Consider the following 25,262-nt stretch of genomic DNA (forward strand, 5'->3'; position numbering starts at 1 on the left):
TTTTTTTGTAATATCTGTCTGGCCATATGTTTATATGACCTTGATCTAATTTTCATGGATCATTGGTCAACATAGAGTTTTGTGATATAAAGACTGTTCTTAGATACAATTAGTATTAGGTCAACTATATTTAGTGGGTGAAAGGATTGTTGAATGCACATATCCTACTGGTAGGGCTTTATATATGACCTTGATACCATTTTCATTTTTTGAAACAACTATGTATGGTAAATGGAATAATGTCTGTTTGGCAGGGTTCATGTGACATTGACCACATATTTATGGACATTTTGAACACTAGGTGAACGACACTGACAGACACTGGTCTGCCTATCATTTTTCATCAACCATTTTGTTTATTCTGGACTAATTTTTGGTTTCTCTAAAGCTTAAGGTTGTAAGATTCTAAACAAGTAATAATTTGTAATTTTAGTAAAGTATTCAACTGGTCATTATAAGTTGTACATCCTTTTATGAACTGCAGTCCAGGTCATTGATTAAGCATGCTTAAGCACATTACTGTGTTTTTTTATATATTTTATTAATGATTTCCTTGAGTGTTTATCATGTTTATTATTATTTTTAATTTCAGGAGAAGTTCTCAGCAAATAAACCATTTAGCAATAAGGGCATAGCCCCACAGGTTCTCAGGTAATAAATCAAAATAAGATAATAATTATTACTAAATATGATTCAAAAAAGATAAAGAATAATAATTTAAAAAATTTTGAGTCATATTTAACTGGTGCATAAACTTGTGAAATCCTTCATTTTTCTTCTTATGTCTTCTCATATAAATAAAATAAGATGTGACATGATTGCTAATGTGGGTTCTTAAAATAAAGACTATAAAGTCAAAGAAAAACATTCTGTCAGAAATGTCTTAGTGCTACATTTCCTAAATGTCTATAGAGGAATTTGTGTTAACTAAATCCTGAACATTGAATGTACATTGATGAAATTTATTCAATTTTAACCTGTCTTTCTAAACACAACACAATTTCAACTATGTATTAAAAACCAGAGTGTTTCTGTTAAATAAGGTTTCTAAGTGCTTCATTATATTTATTCATGTTTTTCTTATATTGCATTTGTATTATACTATCAGAATGTTAAAAATACAGGCTTGACATATATCTGTATCAACAGTTTTATTACTAAGAGAGGTCTTCAAACTCTAGAGTGACTCTCGTCTTTGTAGTGTTTTGTTTACTCTGGTTTTTTTACTCTGCTTTATCTGTCCTTTCTTTTTTTTCCCTGTTCTATTTATAAGGTTGTCCTTTGACTAATGAGTCTGTCAGGACTTCAACTTAAGGATGTCTGCTTGTCATGTTTTGAAATTTTTGTCAGATTTGGAATCCTCTGGTTTTATCCATTTGAGTGCCTTAACAAAAATTTCCAATGAACCCCCATTTTTCTTTTTATAAATCTTGTACATGTATAATTATAAGTCATTTGTAAAAGTCTTATAAAATTTGATTTGTTTTTTAATATATATTTGAGAACTTTAACTGGTCAATGATAAAGCTATGAAAGATCAAGAGAGAACATTTTCCCCACAAAATTCCAATGGCAAATATCTCAAAAACTAGCCCATTGACCCCTATATTTTTTGGCTTTTTTGATGCCTCAATTTATTCCTTATCAATACATATTAGTTTTCAAATAAAAAGTTATTTATTTTGAAACTGAGCAGCTAACATCCTTAAGATATTTGATAGGTCCCTTTTCTTCTGACTTTTTTTTATACTTAATGTTACATGTATTATGTTTTGTGTAATTTAGAAAAGTAAAATTTATTAACAAAAAAGATTTTGTTTATTTGATAGGGTTACAAATAGTCAACTAGAATTCTTCAAAATGTTGGATGAAAAAATTGAGATGGTAAGTGGTTATGTTATGTTAATTTAAAATTAAATTTTAGAAGGTACATTTTTGTTTCAGATAAAAAAAACCTTTCATGCTTACATGATACCAATAGAAATACTGAAGAGTTTTTTATAACTCCAAATTTGTGCAATATGTACTTTAAATTGTGCCGTATTTTGATCTAGTTCCTGTATTTATATACATTGACAAGACAGATGTAGGTTTAAGAAACTATACAGAACTAGTGCATTAAAATTTATCCAGATTTGATTGCAAAAAAAAAATTAGAGAAAATTGGTACATTATCTAAAATATGAATGAAAGGAGATGGCACCCCAATAACACAAAAAATACAACATACCACTAGAGCCAAACATGCTAGTTTTGTGAATCTGTTATGAGGGTTGCTAACCATATTTGGTTTCATCAAAATAAAGATAAGTAAGGGAAATAACTCAAGTTGAGAAAATTAAAATGTTTTTATGATTTGTTGTTGTATTGTTATACTACCTATACTAAATATATGTTTCAAATGAAGACATGAATGTGTCAAAAAGTTTCTCTAAATATAGATTTCTGCCCATCTATTTGAAGAAATAGTGGGGGAGGGGGTTGAACATTTGAACTCTTAATATCTCAAGTAGAAGTTGAAGATATATAAAAAATAAAATAACAAAAAATACCGAACTCAGCAGAGAAAATATAAAAAGGAAAGTCTGTAATCAAATGCATACCTGCCAACTGTCACTATTTGCGGGGGATTTCCCCCATGGAGGCTCCTAAATTGAAATGTTGAAAGAGCAATTTTGTCCATAATTGTAAACAAAACATTCCATTTTACAATGACTTAAGACTTATAAATGTATGAAGAAGCCAAAAAAACAACATCAAAATGTATTTGAAGGTCCCCTTGAAGGTTTCTTAGGAGTATGACAACCATCTTGCAGTTGCACCCAAAACCCCCATGGACATTTTGAAAAGTTGGCAGGTATGCAAATGGCAAAATAAATAGCTCAAACACATCAAACTAATGGATAACAATATATGATAAATTCTTTTGATACAAAATGTGCAAATTTGTGTTACTTGTTACAAAGATAGTTCTATGAGCTTAGCAGTGGTAAAAAATTGGCTATCACTTGATAATTGGTTTATTTTAATGAGACAACACTTTTATTTTTAGGGTGGCCAATTTTCATCCGACGAAGAAGAGTCTATTATTTACTACAAACAATCAACAGAGCTTGTGACTTCATGATGACATAGTATGACATAGTTGTAACTATGTCATATCAATTTGATGCATAATATGTTGTTTTGTGAGTCAAAACATGTTGTTTATAACAAACTGTAAAATGTTATAGATTATAGATAGTACTTGTAATATTTTAGAGATAGAATGTGTTACAACATAGTAATGATATCTCATTGAACTGTTCTCCATTATTATGTTTTGCATAGTTGGCATATGACATAGGTAGATGACAAAAGCTATGTCAGAGTGTTCCGCTGGTGACTTTTTCATGATATTCTAGTATAGGTATAGAATATACCTAATTTGGTTGTAGAAAGCTGTTTTTATAATGGAAGATCATAATGTAATGGCACTGAAAAGTCAGAAGAACTATAGGAGGTTTTTTTTTACTGTTAGAATGTAACATATTATCATGATTATGTCAAAGAAGAAAATTGTTGTTGTCTATTATGTCACAATATTTCTTTAGTAACATAGTTGGAAGCAAAAGTATTATTTATTTATGTCTATGCTACTCATATTGACAATAAGTAAACTGTGATAATGTAAAATTATAATACTATTAGCAAATGTGATTGTAATCAGTTTTCTTGGGTTAGTTTCGATATATTTTTCAATATAATAAAAGTGGTACTATCCCTCACATATCGTGCCAAATGTGTAATGATTTGACTAGAAAATCCATCAATTGTACTCTTACATTTATGAACAGGTCTTAGGTCTTATTTGCAAATTTTAGAGTTGGGTTGAACCCTTTTGAAATTAAGATGGTAAAAAATCCAAGAGCTCAGATCCTGATAAAAAAAGAAGACAAAAGACAAGAAGACAGTTTTATTAGTTAAGAAAAAAATCTTTTGGGAAAAGAATTGTTAAAAGCACATGAAATGTTGGTTTGCTTTTGTGGGAAATCCTGAATAAAATAATACTCTCATTTGATTTAGAGTTAAGAAAGAGTGAAATTTTAATTCAGAAATTATTGTGAGGTTTTATTATTGCAAAAAATGTAAACGCACTGATTTAAACTCACATTTTAAAATATTTTATATGAATTGAACTGGATTTTTTTCTGAAAATCGTAAAAATTAAAATCGCATTTTAATTTAAAATGACAAAATCACAATATTAAATGCTAGCAATAATTTCTAGATTTACAGTACTTGGAAATCATGCCTCTTTGGAACTTGATGGAATGAAAAGGTTTGAATGAAATACATGAATTAAGAAATAATTATCTTTCTAATTTTGTGATTGGTTTTTCATTTACAGAAAAATTTTATGCCACAAACTTGCACATAGTACAAGTTGCAATGTAATTTTTTCCAATTTACACATTTGTTGGAAAATTTTCAAAATTAAACATGAGAACATATTTAAACAATGCTGCCTTTATAATTAGATATTGAAAGAAAATCAAGTTGTAAAAACTTAAAAATGATGATACTGAAAAGATTATTTATATAAAAATGATATCATTTTTATGAATATGATATTATGTATCTATGTAAGTTTATTACAATGAAAAGGTATGTAGAATGTAAATATATGTTTAAACATTGTCTATACATGTTTTGTTGTTATTTATATGCATAATACTATAACACAGACGATATATACTATTACTTTTCAAAACAATTGAATATACAGATATGTATATCATATAATGTTTGCTCTTATTTCATATACTTGAATATGTGCAAGTTATGACGCACATAGATTGTTTTGTTATAATACGGTGCGAGTAGCAAGATTATTTATGCTCAGCAATAGATTGTTTTTTAGATTTTTTATATTGTGCAAATTTTGTCGTTATTTTTTATATCATAACATATCATAACAGTTTCTTTTCATTCCTTTCATTTCATAAAAATATGTTATAGTTTTGCATTTTAAATATTGTAATAAAATAGTACAATGAACATATATTATTTCTGTTTGTTGATACCTATTGGTTTAAACTTATTCATGCTTTACAATTCTTTCTTTTAAAAGGATGTTTCAATTAAAACTGCAAATTTAATATGGATGTTTATGTTTTGTTTATAAAAATCTGCTTTGTAGTAATTTTGACAATGTGAAAGGTGGCAGACTTTTTCAAACTCATTTTTTATATCTTTAATATTCATAAGATATAAGCTATTTAAAAGATACACCTATAAGATGTTTATTTAACTTTATTTTAGAGAATTTAACATTAAATTTCTTTAAACGCCCCACCTACAATAGTAGAGGGGCATCATATTTTCTGGTCTGTAGGTATGTTCATTCTTTTGTTCATTTGTTTTTCACGCTTCAGGATAATGTTTTCGGTCAAGTTAGTTTTTGATAAAGTTGAAGTATAATCAACTTGAAACTTTATACATATTCCCTTTGATATGATGATCTTTTTAATTTTAATGCAAAATTATAGTTTGACCCCAATTTCATGGTCCACTGAACATAGAAAATGATAGTGTGAGTGGGGCATCCCTGTATTTTGGAAACATTCTTGTTATCTTGTTCTTTGTTTTAACAAAAAAGAGAGAGAAGTATTGTAATAAATTAGATTTCCATTGTGTTTTAAAGATAATTTTTTGTGAAAAAATTAAGACAAACAACATTTGTTTACAATAGTTAATTGTACCTTTCTTTGTGTTACTACAAGGCTGATTTTATCTGGTTTTATACATTACAATTCTATCAACATAACATTAGGAAAGTCAGAATTTATAAATTAAAGGAAATTTGACATATATGCCATTTCAAAATCTAAAGAAACATTAATAAGGATATTGTTCATTCCAAAAGATATAAAGTAACATCCCATTAATGTATCATAGTTCATAGTATTCATGTATTCCCATAAGAAGGAAATCTGTGATATACTCAACACCTTTTTGCACTACTAATGCATTAAAATGCTCAGTTTTATTCTCATTTCAAGCAGATTTCATTTTCTGTATATTTTATAATGTTTTTGTGAATGAATCTGATGTTGAAGGTCAAATTTATTAAGAACTATGTTCCAATTCTTCTTTGTTACTTTTAAATCGAAATGAATTTTTCACCTTGTTTATTTGCAGCTTTTGCCATCATTTTTTGTCCATTGTCTGTAAATTTTCTTCTAAAAACTGCTCAATTAAATGAAACAAAAGAATATATAGAAAAAAATACAGGGTAAAAAATGTCAGCACAACATGTTACAAGTGAAAATTTTGTCTGTTCTATTATTGGAGTTTTTTGCCTCTAAAAATACCCACTATTTTGACATTTCCTTGCCATTGTTTTTCAAAAACTATAGATGGTATGCTATCAAATTGTTGTCCCTAAAATATTTATTTTTATTGCTGTATTCATGAAAACAATAGGGACAAGGTTAAAAGTGTAAACTTCTTAAATAATCAGCATAATAAGACCTATCATTGCTGTAAGTTTCATAACCATTTAAGAAGTTATCGCCTCTGAAATGTTCTTTTTTTGTAGTTTTGCTGTTACCTGAAAAAACTATATAGGAGCTTGGTTAAACATGGGTATTGCTAAACTGATCACCAACAGAATAAGTATAGCAATTGCATATAAAATTCTTAATTAGCAAACTGGTGATTTTTCTAACAAATGAGCAATAAAGGCACAAGTGTTCCTCTTGTTTTGCTGATTAAAATTTTTAGTAATGTATTAAAAGTATGTTTTTTTGTATTTTCCCTCAACCTTTAAATGTACAAACAAAAATTATTCTTTCCTCAAACACATTGACAGTTTTTTCCTCATGCCCACAATAGTGTCATCAGCCTTATATTCTAGTTTATGAGTTGTTTTTTTAACCATAAACTACAATAGAAATGTTATTATTGACTGACTGCCTTATAGTTGTTTTTTACTTCAAATTTATTTACATTTTGTTTTAAAGTCCGCTAGACTTATCATGTCTTCAATTAATTGAACAGCAGATATTATTATTAGAAAAATAGTTTTTCATAAAACAGCATAAATCAAAGTCGTGCAGATATTACTATATGATGTCATATTGCAAATAAAACTAAGTATGATATTTAAAAAATATTTGACACATGTAGTTTAACAATTGCATTATGTAGTAGGAATTGAGTAAACACAGTGGAATATGCATTTTAAACAGGAAATAGTGCAATTTATGTATGTTGTGTGTTTGTGCTTAAAAGTTAAGATCATCTAACCTTTCAATAAATCTACTTTATTGTAGATACAGAAAGAAAACTAAAGTCAAAATACTGGGGCAGGTGAAAAAAAAATCTAATGCTTTGTAGGTTAATTTTCATATTATGTAAAGTTAGTTGTTTTTATACAACCAAAATTTTTTTTGATTTTTTTATGAATATCACAAAGCAATGAATTAATGTTTTTAGAATAATTCACCATCCTGCGTTTTAACATTTTGTGTGGTGCAAAAATCTTTGCCTTTGCATTTTTTTTAGAAGTGTGAGGACTTAATTTTACAAACTTTGAAATCCAGATTTTCTTTTTTTTTTTTCTATTTTTTTGTCTTCATTATCTACAGGCCGTGTGTTAAAATAATAGTTACTGAATACTTTGTATTTTAAAGGGATTATACCAAAACTTAATATCCTTTTTACACCACTTTTTTAGGCATAGTAACTTTATTTTACAGATGATGGCTCTTCTGTTTGTGTCCATTTGGGTTAAATGCTTCAAATTGTTTTTAGATTCGGCTCCTAAACATTTGCAAATTCCTTAGGAGAAAAGTTCTAGTGGCATGTGTGTGTTGTGCATACAAGTGTTCAGTATCATGATTATAAGCAAAAATGGCTGAATGGTTTTGACTCTTTATGACATAATAATGGATATTATTTTTGTTGATTTCTTGTCTACAGATGCTTAGTAATAAATATTTGTAAATGGAGTACTTACTTTTGAAGTATTCATTTTAAAATATGGAAAGCTGTGTTGTATGTACAGTTATGCAGCAAGTGTGTGCTCCTTTTCAATGTATGCTCATTTTTAATTTATTGGCCTTTACTGTTAGAAAAGATCTGACCATTCCAATTAAAATAATGATGCAAGGTGCTGCAACAATCTCTTTATTTTATACACAGAGCTAAAGCAACAGCATTTTTGACATAGTTCATTCATGTTTTTCCATATTTTAAATTTCCGGATGATTTTATAATACTATTTAATTTTTGCATAGTTTTATCAAAGCTGTAGTGAATGGCTTTGATCATTCCAAATATTTATTTACAGGACATAATTTTTTTATTCCATTTTCAGTCAGCTTTTTTGCAATATTTTAGGAAATGATTTTATTTAGAAAAAAAAACATATTATCTGTGATTTTCTTTGCTAGTCATGTTCTTTCATTATCTCTTTATTTATGATACATTTTGATGTTATATTGGAGCTTCTCATGAGTTATGATAATTAAAGATGTTTTCTTATCTTTTTTGTTTTTCTTGCAACATTCTATTTTATTATTAAAAGACCAGATACATGAGATAACATTTAAACAAGAAAACCCTAGTAAGTCAGTAGTTTTTTTCTGGATTTACTTCCACGCCGAACACTAAAACATAAGTATTTGAAAGCTAGAGATTTATAAATAAGTAGTCAAATTGGTTTAGAGGGGGATTAGAACATTTGTCTCTAAATATGGATCAAGTGCTTTTCCTGATTAACATACATCCTCGGTGCTCATCTTAATTATTAAAATAAAAAGATGAGATATGATATCCAATTAGACAACTCTCTACACGGGACCAAATGAAACAGAATTTAATAACCATAAGTCACCGTCAGAGTTGTTACTTAATGTGCTCAATGGGAACAAGAAAGCAAAGCCAATTACAAGTTCTGAATGAAATCAACAGGGATTACCAAAAATCAGATAACAAATAAAATTGAGAAAGGAAATGGGGAATGTGTCAAAGCGACAACAACCCGACCATAGAGTAGACGAGTAGACAACAGCCGAAGGCCTCCAATGGGTCTTCAATGTAGCGAGAAACTCCACACACCATATATTTTTTTTAAATTGAAAGGTCAGAGACGTTAACATAATGAGATTAAAAGATAAATAACTTATAACCCTTTTCCTTTTGTCTCCAATGGTAATGTATTTATTTATCAATTTATAATGATCTTTACAAGATGGCACTTTATCAGGAATATAACGTCATAAGGAATACAATTAGGACTTCTAAGAGCGATAACCTTTAAAAATCTGCCATATGGATGTTAAAAGAGGGACGAAAGATACCAAAGGGACAGTCAAACTCGTAAATCTAAAACAAACTGACAACGCCATGGCTAAAAATGAAAAAGACAAACAGAAAAACAATAGTACACATGACACAACATAGAAAACTAAAGAATAAACCACACGAACCCCACCAAAAACTAGGGGTGATCTCAGGTGCTCCGGAAGGGTAAGCAGATCCTGCTCCACATGCGGCACCCGTCGTGTTGCTTATGTGATTACAAATCCGGTAAATAGTCTAATTCGGTAGGTCAAATTCATGAAATGGAAGGGGATTGTAGTTACGACGTAAGGAACATATCCGATATCATTTGTGAAACGGTTATTCCATAACGGTCAACCAACTCGTGATGGCGTCCGTAAAATTTACGAAGGGATGATTTCAACTTCACCATTTGGAACTCTTGGTTTAATAGCTTCCTTGTGAGCAGTAACCCTCTATCAAGAAAATCGTGATAGGAAATGCAAGCACGGGAATATCGTATCAATTGGGAGATATATACCCCGTATGCAGGTGCTACTGGAATGTTGCTACTTAGAAATGGAAAGTTCACAATTGGAAAGCTGAAATCATCTCTTGTCGTAAAGTTTTGTCTTCAACCGACCCTCATTGTCAATTTCTAGATGTAAGTCAAGATATGAAGCCGACTTAACTGTATCTGTAGTATCCTTTATCTCCAATTCGATGGGATAGATGCGATCCACATAGTCACCAAATTTTGAATTGTTTAGTGAAAAAACGTCATCTATATAGCGGAAAGTAGAGTTAAAGGATATTGCTAACTTCTTATCTTTCTTCCTAAGAAGTTCCTGCATGAAGTCAGCCTCATAATAATAAAGAAACAAGTCAGCAAGTAGAGGTAGTAGTAATTATCATCTCTCTTGCAATCAACTATTTTTATTCAAAAAGTATAATTGTTTCCCAATATAAAACATTTTTTTAATCGGGATGAACAGATTAATGACAAAATCATTATATTATTAAGACACACTAAGGACCAATTTTGTTTGAAATTTTAATCGTCATTTCATAGACTTCTTAGATAAATTTTCTGATAAAGTGAATTGTTTTCATTTTGTTTGACAGCCGTTGATCAATCAGATACCAGATGTGCGACTTTTTAACAAATTCAACGATCAACTCTCATACCGCACGTCAAGATATAAAAGGCCCCGACATAACAAAATGTAAAACAATTCAACTACTGGATACAATACGTAAACGGATAGTTGTGTTACGGCACAACATAAGAACAAACTATCAAATTCATTAGAAAAAGGATTGACCGATCTCTACATATCTAAACAAACAACTGACAAAAACACTGAAGATCTGAGAGTAAATAACCATAATAGCAATACGTATATAGTTGTGTTTTAATATATTGATGAGAAACTAAATCAATGTCAGTGCTTTTAATAACTACATCTTCATTTTTTTTATTCTGGTGGTAGAATTGGTGTCTTTTTTCTCGACTAATTGTATAATTGTTTACGTTTCGTCCCCGAGGGTATCACCAGCCAATTAGTCAACATTTCGGTGTTGACATGAATATCAATAATGTGGTCATACTTTAGAAATTTCCTGTTTACAAAACTTTGAATTTTCGAAAAACTAAGGATTTTCTTATCCCATGCACAGATTACCTTAGCTGTATTTGGCACAATTTTGGGAATTTTGGATCATTGCTCTTCAACTTTGTACTTGTTTGTCTTTATAAATATTTTGATATGAGCTTCACTGATGAGTCTTATGTAGACGAAACGCGCGTCTGGCGTGCTAAATTATAATCCTGGTACCTTTGATAATAATTTACCCTACATTCTGACTTTTTATTTGATTGTCTATATGTTTTATCTTTCACAGAAAAGATATCTGAGTTTTTTTAAGATTGTTTTTGGTGACATCAATGATTTCAAAACTGTTTCTTGTTCTTATGTTTTCAAGGGAGTTGTTTAGTAGGCCTGCTGTTTCGCTATCTGATTTCTTATTTGTATTCTTAGTTGCGAATAATGGTCGGACTTATTACATTATCGGTTTGTTAACATTCTATATTTGTATTTCCTTGATCATTATATACTTTTGTGACATGTATACCGTTGTTACTACCTAGCTCAATATCTCCATATTCCTTTTTATTTTTTCGTTTAACCCATCACAGATGAAATTAATAAATATGTCCACCTTTAATCAATTTACATTCATTGAACAGTTTCTGTGGTATAAATATACACAATATAGATAACGGGATTAAAAAAGAATAATTGACTATTAATTTCAACATATTACCAGCAATGTCATTTGTTTCTTATTGAGCACTTGGTAGTAGGAATCAACAGTTACTCCTGCATTTTCCATCCTATATTCTTTTGTGCAACTGCGTACGAGTTGGTTTAAATCAGGATTATATATGTAGGACTCTAAAGTGCGATGGTACTCTAAAGTGCGATGGTCACGCTAAAGTGCGATGGTCTACGCTAAAGTACGACGGTGTCTCACGCTAAAGTGCGATGTTTGTTTGTTCGCTAAAGTACGATGGTATGGCACGCTAAAGCGCGATGGAACAAAAGAGAAAGGTTCAAGGGCACTTATGTCAAAAACAAGTCTTTTTGCAAAATCTAGTTTGCAATGATTTAACATATAATGCGATAGGCTTTTACTTTACCGGTAGTCTTATGAGACTGTTTCTAAATTTAGAAGACTGACCTAGTAATCATTGCTAAAAAGGTTATTTAGGTGTCACAAAATAATATATTTCATTTAAATGATTTTTTAACAATTCGGGCGTATTGGATTGGTTGTTGGTTGCTTAACGTCCAGTGACAAATATTTAATGCATGTTCAGGACGAGGGGCGTATTAAATAATTGGTGTAGCTTGCCGTTTACGCAGCCTATTAATGTGAACATCCCCTTGTCAGTTGCAAATACAAAATTCGGTCATTGTCGGAATAAATTAAATTTATTTGTACAAGCTTTGATTTAAATACGACAGAAGGGGGTTGTTGTTCGAGCTTTCCACTTTTTCGTAGCGAGTGTTATGTTTTAATACAATATACACACTGAAGTTTTAATGGACAAGTTATGATTTACGCTTGAAAACGTGTACCTTTATTTTACCGAAGTTTATACTCTGCAATAAAATCGACAATATTTTAACGTAAACCAAGGATTTGTATAAACGAAAACATTAATATGCATCTGTTTGCTTCCGATTATTTATTTCATCTTCCAGCATGTTCATTTTTAGTTTGAATAAACGACTGTTAACGTCATAATCCAACTACGTTTTGTACGTCTATATTTTCCCGGACCATCGCACTTTAGCGTATGGAAGCATCGTACTTTAGCATAGACCATCGCACTTTAGCGTGACCATCGTACTTTAGCGTCCCCATCGCACTTTAGAGTCCTACATATATATAGTATGTGGCTCTCTCTTTATAAATTCATATAGCGCGAATCCAGTACTCATTAATACTACAAAGTTCGTGTTCGTCTTAAGATCGAATCTCAGACGTTGATTTTGGCAGGCATCATATCCCTATTTTTTGCAGAGCCTTCCCCTTATCAAATATTTATCTTGTGTTGATTCAGGATCGCGTTGGCCATTTCCTGTTGAGACGGTTTTCTTTGCTATTTTAGTTTTCATATCTTTTTTCTACTATGATCAAAATCTGTTATATAGGAGGAGAGCAGGACCCCACACAGATCTGTCCTTAGTGCCTGGATGCCTAGGTAATAAATGGGGGAAACCAAACATCATAAAGTTTTTGACACTGATCTAAACTTTATAACATTAATTATAAATGATTTGAATGTGTTCTTCCCGTTTCATAATAAGCAGTTGTTTATATCTTTGTCCCTTGCAGTCTTTGGTGGTAACTAGGATTTATTTCATTAACCAGGCTCTGATCGAATAGTATATTGAATTATCTCATCATACATCAAGCTGATGTTGTATAGTCTATGATTTATTTTTTCTATTGTCTCTTACCGTCTGCCTTCATTTTGCATTTTCTTGCAAGTCTCGATCATTTGTGCTCACTATAGATTTGAATTGAATTTAGCAAGATTAAGATTATTCTTTCGATCAAAAATAATTTGTTTTGCTTACTTCATCTTTGATCTCCTTTTTTCAGTTGTGTTATTGTTTTTTCTGTTTCCATTTCTCCTGACTTTCATTCTGTTCTGCAATAAGAAAGAACTAACTTTCCAAAACATGATAGTTTCTGTCTAGTGATTTTTTTTTTAATTTCTTTTAATATTTAGGTATCTCCCTGTGTTTGCTTGTCTACAATATCCTGTGTACTTTGGTATTTGATTTTAATCAGTGTGGTACTTTTTTCGTACCGAAAAAAATCACATATATCAATAAAAAAAAACACAGTCATATTTCTTGTCCAATAAGCTGAAGTTCTGTTTCAAAATCTGGGACCATTTTGTCCCCCTTCACACCGTCATAAGATGTCGTCTTTATTAACACACAATCTCATGTCCTTGTGTTTCTGTTTTTCGTTACAAATATTGTTTGCTTTTATTTTGTTTCCAATACTGTCAATTAACAGAGGTGATTTGTATCTGTGTAAAATATCTGGTGTTAGTATTGACATATTATCACTTTTCTTTTATTTAATCATCAACGACATGTTGTTTAAATATCCCTGGCGACGATATATATTGCGTCAAAACACCCAATATATGAGATAGATCGAACGTTTACAACAACAAATCAAAACGAAAACATGGCGGTCATGTAACCTCGAGAAAATAGCCGATCAAAATCAAACATTCTTCAACTTTGTGTTTTGTCAAGAACAAGAATAAATATAAAAAACGATGTATAGCTATATTTGTGCTGTACAACTATTATACATACCTATAAGAAAAATGCGATTCCAAATCAAAATATTGTGGCATAAACTTCCTTCTAAATTACATCCACTTCATTCAACCTCCGTGTTCTTACTACTTTAACATTTTGGTGTATTTTAGTCCTGGTATCTATGATGGGTTTATTTTCATTTGGATTTATTTCATTTTCTGCTAGTATTTTTTAATTGCAGACCATCATTTGTGAGCTTTGTCTTTTGTCCCAAAATATAGCAACATTTAGTGAAATATAAGTTTTATGACAATATTCTAGTTATGAAGTTTTAATTGTTATACATATATGTTTAAATATCAAATGAATTCGCCTTTCTATTCCTGTTAAGGTCGGAGTTATCCCGCTTTTTACGACCAAATGGAAAACCGCACTATTTATTGTATGTGAATATGGAGAAAGAGGTTTTTCTTTGCAAGCTTAAATATAACCATCTCTGCTGATGGACTATCAGTCACCGAGGTATCACCAGCTCAGTAGTCAGTACGAATATCAATCCTTATAAAAGTTGTTTGCTTATACATTTTGAAACTATTACTATTGTATTAAGAAACTATAAGGTTTCAACTCCCTCAGGTAAAGTTGACCTTTTATGGATTGGCAATTTTATTAGGTTATTTTAGTCATAAAGCTCTACAACTGTTTCGGTTCTTATAAATCATTGACTTTCAAATATTTGTCTTCGTTAGTTCCTGATCAAGGTAAATCCAGAAAATCGCGTAGGACGCATACAATTAATATAACGTGTTGTTTTCTTATTTTATGTCTTATTAGAACTCCGCCTTTAGAAATTATAAAAAAAAACTAAGGTTTGAATGTATTCAGGCAAAGGGCCGATTTTGGTTTCAAATTTCAGGTTCATCTAGCGAAAGATGTTGGACTCTTTTAAATCCTTAAGTGTCTATTTCAGTTGATTCAATTAGTTAAGGTGACAGATTTTAACTGATTAAGTCATTAAAAACGCTCCGATTCAAGCTTAAATATGAAAAATCTATCAAATATGCCGGAAAATGTCACTTTTCAGATGGTTTTGGTCAAAAATGAAAGTGGCCACATCCGTGCTCATCCTCAACCTTTATATATGTTATGTATTATCATCAAATACAACTTACGTTTCAATATTAAGAATGAACACAAATGCGGCCACTTTAATTTAAGATGGAAACCGTCTAAAATTTAACTAAAATGTTAAAATTGAGACGGTTTCAGTAATTTAGCATGACTTAATGATGCTAGCACCCGGTATATGTGCATTGTATTGTTAAAAACAGCCCATATGTATGTAGCAGAAGCATTCTACTTTCGAAGAAATAACTAAAAATTTACATTTTAACAATTATGTAAAACTGCTATATTTTGGGGCCAAAAAGGGGTCTTACCGGACCTACTCCTTTGTCCTTGGATACTTTTGGCGTTTATTTTTAATGTACCATTAATTCAAATAGCTGAGTTCTTCCAGTGTGTGTTATGGCTTAATACCACAATTTATGTCAATTATGATAAAAGAGATGATTTTTCATTTCCTATTGTTAATTACTAATATCAATTTTTTAATGGTCCCTTGTTACCATCTTATGGTGTTTATATATTTCACGTTGTTCAATTCACCAGGATTTTCGATATCACAAACTATTAAAAACATTTATCATATTTTATCATCGGTCCGCACAAATTTCGGCATTCCCGTCAAAAGCTAAAAAAAAACCATTTAAACAGACGTATTGTCTGGCCTATGTTAGTATTGTATGATTTTTAATTTTAGTTCATTTATATATTTCGGAGATTAGTATGACGTCCATTATCACTGAACTACTACATATTTTTTTGTTTAGAGGCAAGCTGGCGAACACCTCTGAGTGCATGATTTTCTTTCTGTATAGAAAACCCGTGTGTGGCCTTCTGCTGCTTAGTCGGTTTGTAGTGTCTTTGATACATTCCCGATTTCCATTCTCACTTCTAACAGAACTTCAAAAAGTATTTCAAAAACAAGTTTATGAAACATATACTTATATACCATAACACAATGTGTTTTCACACAGCTTATCCTGTTCATTTTGCACATACAACACAGGTTAGCGGATACCCTTCATGATAGGGCGGACACGGTAATGCACCACACTTCGCAATTACCTCAAAGAGAAGTTTCCCATTTGTGCTTCTTTTCCCTGATCTGAGATAATCTGGAGATTCATCAACACAGATGAATGAAGTTGCTGAAGTATGTGCGTAGTATCCAGAGGCAAGATTACCCTTATATTTCACCTGCCATTCATTAATACATGTGTTTTTTCCGGGAATCATAATCGTCTGCGTTCCGTCTTGGATTTCACAAACCGAACAAGGAACGTCTTCATCATGCGATTTTGGCCCAAAGTAGTTGGTTTCAAACTCTGTTCCATACATATGACCTACGGCTGCTTGGGATGCTGCTGTTTTTGTAAAGTCTGGGTTAGGGCATCTTCGCTAGCCAAGGGTTACGATCCACTTTCGCTCTCTTCACCCTTGGCGGATTGAGCCAACATTTGTGATTACAATGTTGCGCCATCTATCGGAAGATAAAAATCACGCCCATTCCGAATATATTATTCTTGACCAATGGTAGCACTTGAACTCTTCAGGTTGGAGGTAAAAACACGGTAGCGTCTAGATTCTACACGCTTAGTAAAGCCGGAAATGAAAATATAAATCAACATTCATGCATTTGTGCATGAAACATACACAGGAACTCCTATTGGACGAATAAAACATTCAAGTTGTCACTAAATATAGTCGTATGTATAGGGATGTAGAGACTTGTTGCACAATAAACACGTGGAAATTGTTTACAAACACTTTATACATTTACACGTGATCATGTTATAGGCGCTTTTTGATTGGATGCAGCGAGTTTTGACTGCAACCAATAAAAATCCTTACCTTGTGTCTCCGAAATTTTATCTCAATCCGCCAAGGGTGAAGAGAGCGAAAGTGGATCGTAAACCTTGGCTAGCGAAGATGGTTTTGGAGCCATTGGCTTTACATTTGGAAAACTCTCAACATCATAACATAGGATTAGTTAATAGCCCGCGGAACTGTATACCCTAATAATAGATCATTTACAACATACTCTAGTTATATAAATAGACCGTAATCCCACGCTGACTGTAAATTTTAGTTCAGAATTCTACAATTAGCTATATCTTGATCTTTAATAACTTTTTTTTGTTCTCCCCGTTTCATTATAAATTGTTGTTTCCATCTTTGCCTCATACTTATACTTGAATCCCAGTATCAAACAGTTCTAGTTTTATGTAGGCTCTAGTCTAGCCAGCAAGCTGATATTATCTTGTCTACGACTTTCGTTATTTCTGCATCTTCTACTTCTGCCCTACCTTTGTATTGTTTTGCGTGTCTATTTGGTGTTCATATAGATTTATGTTGAAATTGACAGGATTAAGTTTATACTCTCGATAAAAAAAGATGATTTGTTTACTTTTACTTTGATCGTCTGTGGGATTTTTTCATTTTTGTATTGCTTTATCTTTTTGCTCTTGATCATGACTTTTATTCTATTCTGCAATAGGCACGAACTTTCTTTCCAAAACATAACAGTTTCTGTCTAGCGAGAGTTTGTTTTTAAATGTTTAGGTATCTCCCTGTGTTTGCTTGTTTACAATATCATGTGTATACTTTGGTATTTGATTTTAATCAGTGTGGTACTTTTATTTATGTCCAGAAAAAATCACTTGTACTAATAAGTATACACAGGCATATATCTTGTCAAATAAGCTGTAGCTCTGTTTCGGAATCTAGGACAATTTCGTCCTCCTTCACATCATTCTAAGACGTCGTCCTTCTTAACACACAATCTCCTGTCCTTTTGTTTCTATGATTCGTTTCTAATAATTGTTGCGTCTGTATTTCGTTTCCAATATTTGTTGCTTCTGTTATATTTGTTGCTTCTGTATTTCGTTTCTAATATTTTTTTCATCTGTATTTCGTTTCCAATATTTTTTTCATCTGTATTTCGTTTCCAATATGAATTGCTTCTGTATTTCGTTTCCAATATTTGTTGCTTCTGTATTTCGTTTCCAATATTTTTTTCATCTGTATTTCGTTTCCAATATCTATTGCTTCTGTGTTTCGTTTCCAATACCGTCACTTTGAATTGGTATGTATCTGTGTAACCTATCTGGTGTTATTCTTGACCAATGGTAGCACTTGAACTCTTCAGGTTGGAGGTAAAAACACGGTAGCGTCTAGATTCTACACGCTTAGTAAAGCCGGAAATGAAAATATAAATCAACATTCATGCATTTGTGCATGAAACATACACAGGAACTCCTATTGGACGAATAAAACATTCAAGTTGTCACTAAATATAGTCGTATGTATAGGGATGTAGAGACTTGTTGCACAATAAACACGTGGAAATTGTTTACAAACACTTTATACATTTACACGTGATCATGTTATAGGCGCTTTTTGATTGGATGCAGCGAGTTTTGACTGCAACCAATAAAAATCCTTACCTTGTGTCTCCGAAATTTTATCTCAATCCGCCAAGGGTGAAGAGAGCGAAAGTGGATCGTAAACCTTGATTTTTTCATTTTTGTATTGCTTTATCTTTTTGCTCTTGATCATGACTTTTATTCTATTCTGCAATAGGCACGAACTTTCTTTCCAAAACATAATAGTTTCTGTCTAGCGAGAGTTTGTTTTTAAATGTTTAGGTATCTCCCTGTGTTTGCTTGTTTACAATATCATGTGTATACTTTGGTATTTGATTTTAATCAGTGTGGTACTTTTATTTATGTCCAGAAAAAATCACTTGTACTAATAAGTATACACAGGCATATATCTTGTCAAATAAGCTGTAGCTCTGTTTCGGAATCTAGGACAATTTCGTCCTCCTTCACATCATTCTAAGACGTCGTCCTTCTTAACACACAATCTCCTGTCCTTTTGTTTCTATGATTCGTTTCTAATAATTGTTGCGTCTGTATTTCGTTTCCAATATTTGTTGCTTCTGTTATATTTGTTGCTTCTGTATTTCGTTTCTAATATTTTTTTCATCTGTATTTCGTTTCCAATATTTTTTTCATCTGTATTTCGTTTCCAATATGAATTGCTTCTGTATTTCGTTTCCAATATTTGTTGCTTCTGTATTTCGTTTCCAATATTTTTTTCATCTGTATTTCGTTTCCAATATCTATTGCTTCTGTGTTTCGTTTCCAATACCGTCACTTTGAATTGGTATGTATCTGTGTAACCTATCTGGTGTTAGTATTGACCTATTATCACTTTTCCTTTATTTAATCAACGACATGTATGTTTGTTAAATATCAAATCTGTCGTTAGGGATATCCCTGGCGACGATATATATTGCGTCAAATCACCCTATACATGATCTAAATCGAACGTCTACAACAACAAATCAAAACGAAAACATGACGGTCAAGTTACCTCGAGAAAAAAGCCGATCAATATGAAATATTTTCCAATTTTTTGTTTGCATTTTTCATTTGGATTTATTAAATTTTCTCGTAGTTTATGAAAACACAATATAAATTCTTCTTTTTCATAGCAGAACATCATAATATGTCTTTTAAATCTATGTGAGCTTTGTCTTTTGTCTTAAACTATAGCAAAATTTATTGAAATACAAGTTTTTTAACAATATTAGTTATGAAGCCAGTTATATCTGTTTTACAGATATGTTTGAATATAAAGAATTTATCTTTCTATTCATGTTCAGGTTGGAGTTATTCCGCTTTGTTCGACCAACATCATTATCAATACCTTATTTATCATTATCTGACGTCAAAATGAAGAAAGAGGGTTTTCTTTGCGAGCATAAATATTACCATCTCTGCTGATAAACTATCAGTCCTCGAATTATTATCAGCTCAGTAGTGAGTACTTCGTTTCTGAAATAATTTAAAACAATCCCCTCTAAAGATGTCTGCTTATAAATTTTGAAACTATAATGTAACTATAGTTTAAACTCCTTCAGTTAAAGTTGGTCTTAGATGCATTTAGACATTTTATTAGGTTAAGTTTGTCATATAGCTCTTCAATTGTTTCGGTTCTTATAAATCATTGGCTTTCAAATATTTTGCTTTGAGCGTTCCTAATTAAGGTAAATCCAGAAAATCGCTTCGAACGCATGATATTCATACAACGTGTTGTTTTAATAATTTAGCCTTTATAACTGATCATAACTCCTCTTTTAGAAATCATTATGAAAAACAAAGGTATCAATGTTTTCAGGCAAAGTTGTCCTCTGATACTTTTGGCTATTATTTTTAATGAATCTTTATTTCATATAGTATGGAACGCCGTAACTGCCTTATGGTACTTCATTCTTTATCATGATGAGCTTTTTCTTTATTATGATGAGCTTTTTCTCTATTATGATGAGCTTTTTCTTTATTATGATGAGCTTTTTCTCTATTATGATGAGCTTTTTCCTTATTATGATGAGCTTTTTCTTTATTATGATGAGCTTTTTCTTTATTATGGTGAGCTTTTTCTCTATTATGATGAGCTTTTTCTTTATTATTATGAGCTTTGTCTTTATTATGATGAGCTTTTTCTCTATTATGATGAGGTTTTTCTGTATGATAGTTTTTCTCTATTATGATGAGCTGTTATAAGGGAATCATGGGAAATTAAGAGAATCATGGGAAATTAGGAGATTTGAGATCAAACTCAAAGAAAAATGGCAGAATCAGAAACGTTGAAAGTTCTTCGGAATGTTGGCTTGCTCTGTGTGCGGGAAATGTTTGAAAAAGAAAAAATAACACCAAATTTTGTCAGCATGCTTTCAAAACATGAACTGGAATATCTAGGAGTTACCATTCTAGCGCATATGATGACACTGCGAAGAAAAAATAACACCAAATTTTGTCAGCATGCTTTCAAAACATGAACTGAAATATCCAGGATTTACCATTCTAGCGCATATGATGACATATGCATATGAAAACATGAAACCTGCCAAAACTGATAGTTTGGATGGCAATTAAAATACCATGTCGACAAAAATGTACTAGAATTGTTGTTGGATTGTGACTTGAAGATATCGGACATTGAAAATCTCTTACAACTCTCAGAGAGAACAATATATTGACGGATGGCTCATTTTGAACTATAGAAAAGAGATTTTCTCATAGGCGGATCCAGGGGGGCCTGGGGGGGGGCCCATTTTCGTAGGAAAAAATTGGTTGATCATATAGGGAATAACTGAAGCATGACTGGAGAGCCTCCCCCTTAGGAAAAGTTCTGAATCCGCCACTGTTTCTGAAATTGAAGATGACAACCTTGACAGTATACTTTTCGGCATTGTCGTGGACTTTCCTCGCTGTGGCGAACGCATGTTGCGTGAAATACTGGAGGGAAAAGGAATTAAAGTACAAAGATTGAGCTTGAGATATGCCATTCTTAGAATATACTGGTACCCAAGCGATAAAGACTGTTCGACTGCACAGTCGTGTATACAACGTTACGACACCGAATCACTTATGGCACATAGACACTAACCATAGATTAGTAAGATGGAGATTCATTATACTGGGTGGAGTTGAGAGGTTCAGTAGGCTTATTATATTTCTAAATTGTTGTGACAACACTTCCGCCACCGTACTGAGTAGCTTCCTTTCTGGAGTAGATTCAGATTCAGATTCAATAGTTTATTATGGTCTCACTACTTGCACTACATAAATATACAGTACATACAGAGTATATACACAATAAAAAAAACAGGCAATACACAAATTTAAAATACAAGTACCATTCTATAAAGAATTATGAGAGACTGTAAAACAATAGAGTTTTTGTATAGGTTCTGTCAGCAGTGGTGAATCCAGAAATTTTCATATTAAAGTGGGTCCCACTGACTGCCTAAGAGGGGGCCAGCTCCGGTCATGCTTCAGTGATTACCTATATAATCAACCAAATGTTTCTAAGAAAAAGGGGGGCGGGTCCCCCTCTAAATCCGCCTCTTGTCAGATAAGGGACTACAAATGTATCTGTACCGGATTTTATATTGACAACACATGGTGACGGCAGTATGATTACAGACCCAAGCACGCACAATAACAAAATAACACCAAATTTTGTCAGCATGCTTTCAAAACATGAACTGGAATATCTAGGAGTTACCATTCTAGCGCATATGATGACACTGCGAAGAAAAAATAACACCAAATTTTGTCAGCATGCTTTCAAAACATGAACTGAAATATCCAGGATTTACCATTCTAGCGCATATGATGACATATGCATATGAAAACATGAAACCTGCCAAAACTGATAGTTTGGATGGCAATTAAAATACCATGTCGACAAAAATGTACTAGAATTGTTGTTGGATTGTGACTTGAAGATATCGGACATTGAAAATCTCTTACAACTCTCAGAGAGAACAATATATTGACGGATGGCTCATTTTGAACTATAGAAAAGAGATTTTCTCATAGGCGGATCCAGGGGGGCCTGGGGGGGGGGGCCCATTTTCGTAGGAAAAAATTGGTTGATCATATAGGGAATAACTGAAGCATGACTGGAGAGCCTCCCCCTTAGGAAAAGTTCTGAATCCGCCACTGTTTCTGAAATTGAAGATGACAACCTTGACAGTATACTTTTCGGCATTGTCGTGGACTTTCCTCGCTGTGGCGAACGCATGTTGCGTGAAATACTGGAGGGAAAAGGAATTAAAGTACAAAGATTGAGCTTGAGATATGCCATTCTTAGAATATACTGGTACCCAAGCGATAAAGACTGTTCGACTGCACAGTCGTGTATACAACGTTACGACACCGAATCACTTATGGCACATAGACACTAACCATAGATTAGTAAGATGGAGATTCATTATACTGGGTGGAGTTGAGAGGTTCAGTAGGCTTATTATATTTCTAAATTGTTGTGACAACACTTCCGCCACCGTACTGAGTAGCTTCCTTTCTGGAGTAGATTCAGATTCAGATTCAATAGTTTATTATGGTCTCACTACTTGCACTACATAAATATACAGTACATACAGAGTATATACACAATAAAAAAAACAGGCAATACACAAATTTAAAATACAAGTACCATTCTATAAAGAATTATGAGAGACTGTAAAACAATAGAGTTTTTGTATAGGTTCTGTCAGCAGTGGTGAATCCAGAAATTTTCATATTAAAGTGGGTCCCACTGACTGCCTAAGAGGGGGCCAGCTCCGGTCATGCTTCAGTGATTACCTATATAATCAACCAAATGTTTCTAAGAAAAAGGGGGGCGGGTCCCCCTCTAAATCCGCCTCTTGTCAGATAAGGGACTACAAATGTATCTGTACCGGATTTTATATTGACAACACATGGTGACGGCAGTATGATTACAGACCCAAGCACGCACAGTCAGAGAATAGAGAGATTGTAGAGGTACGTTAACGAGGGTGTTTTGTGTTATTTCTACAACTTATTCTATCTTTAAGGAGACCAGGGAATTCCCGAACCACTAAATGAACTGCATCTGATAGCCCTGCACTACATTTACATGGACGAAATTAACAGAAGAGTTGATATTTGAACTCAAACCTGGGCAAGCCATAGACTGAGAACAACAAAAGCATATCCTGTCAATATTTGGATCGCCGGTCAAATACAAAATACTGTTGGTACACAACGCAGTGAACGAGATTAAGTATATCATGGATTAGAGGGAAACATTAATGCGGCTAATCTTAAGGCCGATGAAAGGCCAATTGTTGAGCCCATGAACATTGCAATTAATGACCAACGAATAATGAAAGCAGATTTCCATTGGACAGGTACCAACTTTGGCATTGATGACTCTGTGAATTGTGTCGAAATCCGTTCTGCTCAAGCCCTATTTCAGGTTTCTTTTGCGTACAATAACATTGTTATAAATGATCATTGTCTATTTCTTTGCCTATCCCCCCCCCCCCCGCCAGTTTTAGTCTTGTCTTTGTTATATTCATCATAGAACTCATCTGGTACACCTATATAAAAAGAAAATGTTGTATGATTGCCAATTGGACAACTCTCCACAGGAGACCAAATGATACATAAAATTAACAAGTATAGGTCACCTTGGCTTACGTTCTTCAACAATAAGCAAATCCAATACCGCACAGTCCGCTATAAAAGGCCCCGAAATGACAATGTAAACAATTCAGACGAGAAAACTAACGGCCTAATTTATGTACAAAAAAAATAATAAAAAAAAATAATATGTTATACATATACAAACGACAACATCTGAATTACTGGCTCCTGATTTGGGGCAGACACATACATACAGAATGTGGCGCTGTTAAACATGTTAGCGGGATCCCAACCCTCCCCAACACTCACGGGTACAACATAAGAACGAACTATAACTTGAAAAAGGCAGTTAAAAAGGCTGAACTCATCATATGGATAAAATACAAATAGTACAAATATACAAGCGGACATGGTCGGATACTTGTACATCATAACAAAAAAAAAGAATAAATAAAGTCATGCGTTTAAGACTAAATTATCAATCAGTACTTAATAAACATTCAATGGATTTAGTGAAAAGACGTCAATAAAAATTCGGAGAAAAACCTGACCTTGTGCTTTTCTAAGATACAGGATTCGCAATATTGCAGATCGATGAATGTGTATATGTTTATAAAAGAAAATAACCCTTTACCACCCTCATAAAACTAGTATTTAGTTTGCTTTAAATTTGACTGATAACAAAATCAATATCAATATCAGTAAAACAATATTCAAAGATCTAATTACAGTGCTGAATTGGTAACCTTTTATAATGAGTTTATCCCTAACTTATGCATAGTCGTAAGAAGCATAGCTGGTGGCAGAAGTGAGAAGCAGTGTCATCATATGCGCTGGAATGGTAACTCCTAGTATTCCAGTTCGTGTTTGAAAGCGTGCTGACAATATTTTGTGTTATTTTTTTCTTTATCAAACATTTACCGCACACATAGCAAGCCAACATTCCGAAGAACTTTCAACGTTTCTGATTCTGTCATTTTTCATTAAGTTT

The 25,262-nt window shown here is 32.3% G+C and overlaps 1 protein-coding gene across 11 annotated transcripts in view; it reads left to right on the forward strand.

Moving 5' to 3' along the window:
• The window catches only part of LOC134707667 (uncharacterized), a 55,472-nt gene extending 49,846 nt beyond the window's left edge, over positions 1-5,626 (forward strand). For all 11 annotated transcript variants that reach the window (XM_063567637.1, XM_063567647.1, XM_063567641.1 and 8 more), the window contains 3 exons: positions 593-651; positions 1,830-1,884; positions 3,053-5,626. In XM_063567637.1, coding sequence (XP_063423707.1) covers positions 593-651; positions 1,830-1,884; positions 3,053-3,127 — 189 coding nt within the window. In that variant the 3' untranslated portion in view covers positions 3,128-5,626. The remainder of the gene's footprint in view (positions 1-592; positions 652-1,829; positions 1,885-3,052) is intronic.
• The last annotated feature ends 19,636 nt before the right edge of the window (positions 5,627-25,262 follow it).

This window comes from Mytilus trossulus, chromosome 2 (genome assembly GCF_036588685.1).
Source record: "Mytilus trossulus isolate FHL-02 chromosome 2, PNRI_Mtr1.1.1.hap1, whole genome shotgun sequence".
Taxonomy (NCBI): Eukaryota; Metazoa; Mollusca; class Bivalvia; order Mytilida; family Mytilidae; genus Mytilus; species Mytilus trossulus.